Source organism: Galeopterus variegatus, unplaced genomic scaffold (genome assembly GCF_000696425.1).
Source record: "Galeopterus variegatus unplaced genomic scaffold, G_variegatus-3.0.2 Scaffold5107, whole genome shotgun sequence".
Classification (NCBI taxonomy): domain Eukaryota; kingdom Metazoa; phylum Chordata; class Mammalia; order Dermoptera; family Cynocephalidae; genus Galeopterus; species Galeopterus variegatus.
The window spans coordinates 114,831-117,241 of NW_007731218.1; the positions used below are offsets into that span (position 1 = coordinate 114,831).

The following is a 2,411-nucleotide window of genomic DNA, read 5'->3' on the forward strand; positions in this document are numbered from 1 at the left end:
TACAGACCCAGACATCACTATGTTCAGACAAAACTACTGGGACACAAGGAAACTCTTGTTTCACCTGAGCTGTCATTTCACAATCTCTCCTGCATGGTAAAAAACCAAAGGAGTTTCTTTGCACTAATACAACCTACAACTGCCTTTTCTTGATACAGTCAATATATTGCAAACTGCGGGTATCACAGGTGCTATGGTAGCAGCAAAAAGTTCATTTCAGTCAGGGGATCAAATTGCAAAATTCAGGCTACAGCCAAGGGCCTATTCACTGGAATAAATGCTCCAGGCTGGAACAAATTACAAAATCTGGTTAAGAGAAGCAAGCACTCTCCCTTCTGTGATAAAAGAAGTTATGAGTATGTCATTTTGTAAATGGAATAGTAGTGTTTCCAAAAGTGCATGGATAAAAATGCTAAATGGGTATTTTGTCCTGAGATTAAATAAAATAGACAAGAAATGGGATCAATAAGGCTTCCATGGCTCTGAAAAGCTATGAGCATCATATTCTNAAGTGTTTCCAAAAGTGCATGGATAAAAATGCTAAATGGGTATTTTGTCCTGAGATTAAATAAAATAGACAAGAAATGGGATCAATAAGGCTTCCATGGCTCTGAAAAGCTATGAGCATCATATTCTGCACCCCTGGGGCTTGCTCTGAGCAGGCAGTTTGTAAACCACTTGGAGAAATGCAAAAGTTTCTGCTAAGCATGTAGCTGCTGAGTAGTTGCATTAATTGTTGACATTTTGGCAGGGAAGCTACTCCTCCCAGCTCAGCACTTCTTACATGCCAGGTGAACGCCCACAAACCTGCCTCCCCTTGTATTTCTTTCCATTGGACATAGGCTATTGAATGTTGGCTTCTTGCCAACTGCATGTCAGTGAGATTTGGTAAAAATTGCCTAAGAAACAAGAACATCTGCCTTCATATCATTTTCTTTGTACAGCTACTTCCCAGGCAGCTGCTTGGGATCCACATGTGTCCATTTACTGGATGTAAACAAACAGCACAAGGCAAAGGGGAGGCACACAAAGCACATGCTCTTTCACCCCACCCTGGTTTCCACTCACAGTGGGAGCCCTGCCCCTAAGGATGCTGACAAGGGCATCTGCAGCTGTGAGTCTGGAAGCAGGAGACACCCTGCGCCTTACCTGTTTCTTTGTCCTGGACTTCTTCCAGGTGCAAGTCATTCAAAAGATGCTCCAAAATCTTCTCAGGGGTCCCAGACACCACCACGTATCTGTCAGAGAGCAGAGAGTCCACTGAGTCATCCTCGGTGGAAGACTGCGAGCGGCTGCTCCATTCATCGTCCTCATCCTCCTCGTCGATGTATTTGAAATAAGGCACATCGAAGGTAGGCAAGGGCAGCTCTCGGTCTGAGAGCACGGTGGCAGAATCTTTCCTCTCTAGATGAGAGTCAAAGACCCTCAGCCGGGAGCTGCCCATTGTGAAGGGTTACTAACAAAGGCATCCCCTAAATGCTAAGAGATCCTGCCATCCCTGTCCTTTCACTGGGAACTGGGTCCATCTGGCTGCTAAGAGCTCTGCAGTCAGCTAGAACGCTGGAGAGGCGGAGAGAAGCGAGGGAGGGAGGGGGGCAGGGAGGGAGGGAGGGGAGAGGAGGCAGAGCAAGAGTGAGATGGAGCAAGAGCAGGGAAGGCAGGCAGGGAGGAGGAAAGGGGAGTGTGCCTCTGTGGCTGCAGCAGCGGGAACTCTCACCTCCAGTCACTCTCCGAGCTCCCCGCAGCAGGGGCTGAGCCACAGCACTGCACTCTCTTCAGCACCAGGACGCTCTGGTCTTGCTCCTTAACCTGAACAGTTGTCACTTCATCATCTTGCTTTAATTGTGGATGGGAGTGATGGATGGGAGAAGGAAAAAGGGAGAGAAAATTTAAAAAGGAAAAAAAAAAAAGAGCTATCTACAGCTGCATTTTCTAGAGCTGCTTTACAGCAATGTTTCTTTAAAAATTCAGAATAAATTAGGAATCTGATCAAGAATCTGCCTCTGATAGTACAGTATCCAGGTTCAAGTTCTATGGAAACATAAAGCATTAGAAAGACAAATATTTCAAAGGAAATTTTTTTTAAAAAGTAGAGGTGAGATTCAGAGCTTATTTTTAAAACCACTTGAACAATATGAATTAGAGAATACAAAGTTCAAATATTCAAAAAGCACAACATACGAATTGCCATGTGCCACTACATACTCTTTCACCTGGTTACTGTTTATTAAACACTTTAGTAACATTGGATAATCATATAAAGCTTACATTATTTAAACACTAAAACAAAGAGCAAGCCATATTCAGTAGTTGTAGTCGATACATGTCATGCTCATTTACTTCACAGCACGACCTCACTTCATTTCTGAGGTTGGTAATTTCTCAATTTTTTGTAAATAAAATCCATGAAC

At 43.8% G+C, this 2,411-nt stretch overlaps 1 protein-coding gene across 1 annotated transcript in view; it reads right to left on the reverse strand.

The window, feature by feature from the left end:
- RAPGEF5 (Rap guanine nucleotide exchange factor (GEF) 5) overlaps nucleotides 1-2,411 on the reverse strand; it is a 127,249-nt gene that overhangs the window by 80,696 nt on the left and 44,142 nt on the right. Inside the window, exons 4-5 of the mRNA XM_008588925.1 lie at nucleotides 1,718-1,836; nucleotides 1,150-1,238 (exon numbers count right to left, since the gene is read on the reverse strand). Of these exons, the coding sequence (XP_008587147.1) occupies nucleotides 1,150-1,238; nucleotides 1,718-1,836 (208 nt within the window). The remainder of the gene's footprint in view (nucleotides 1-1,149; nucleotides 1,239-1,717; nucleotides 1,837-2,411) is intronic.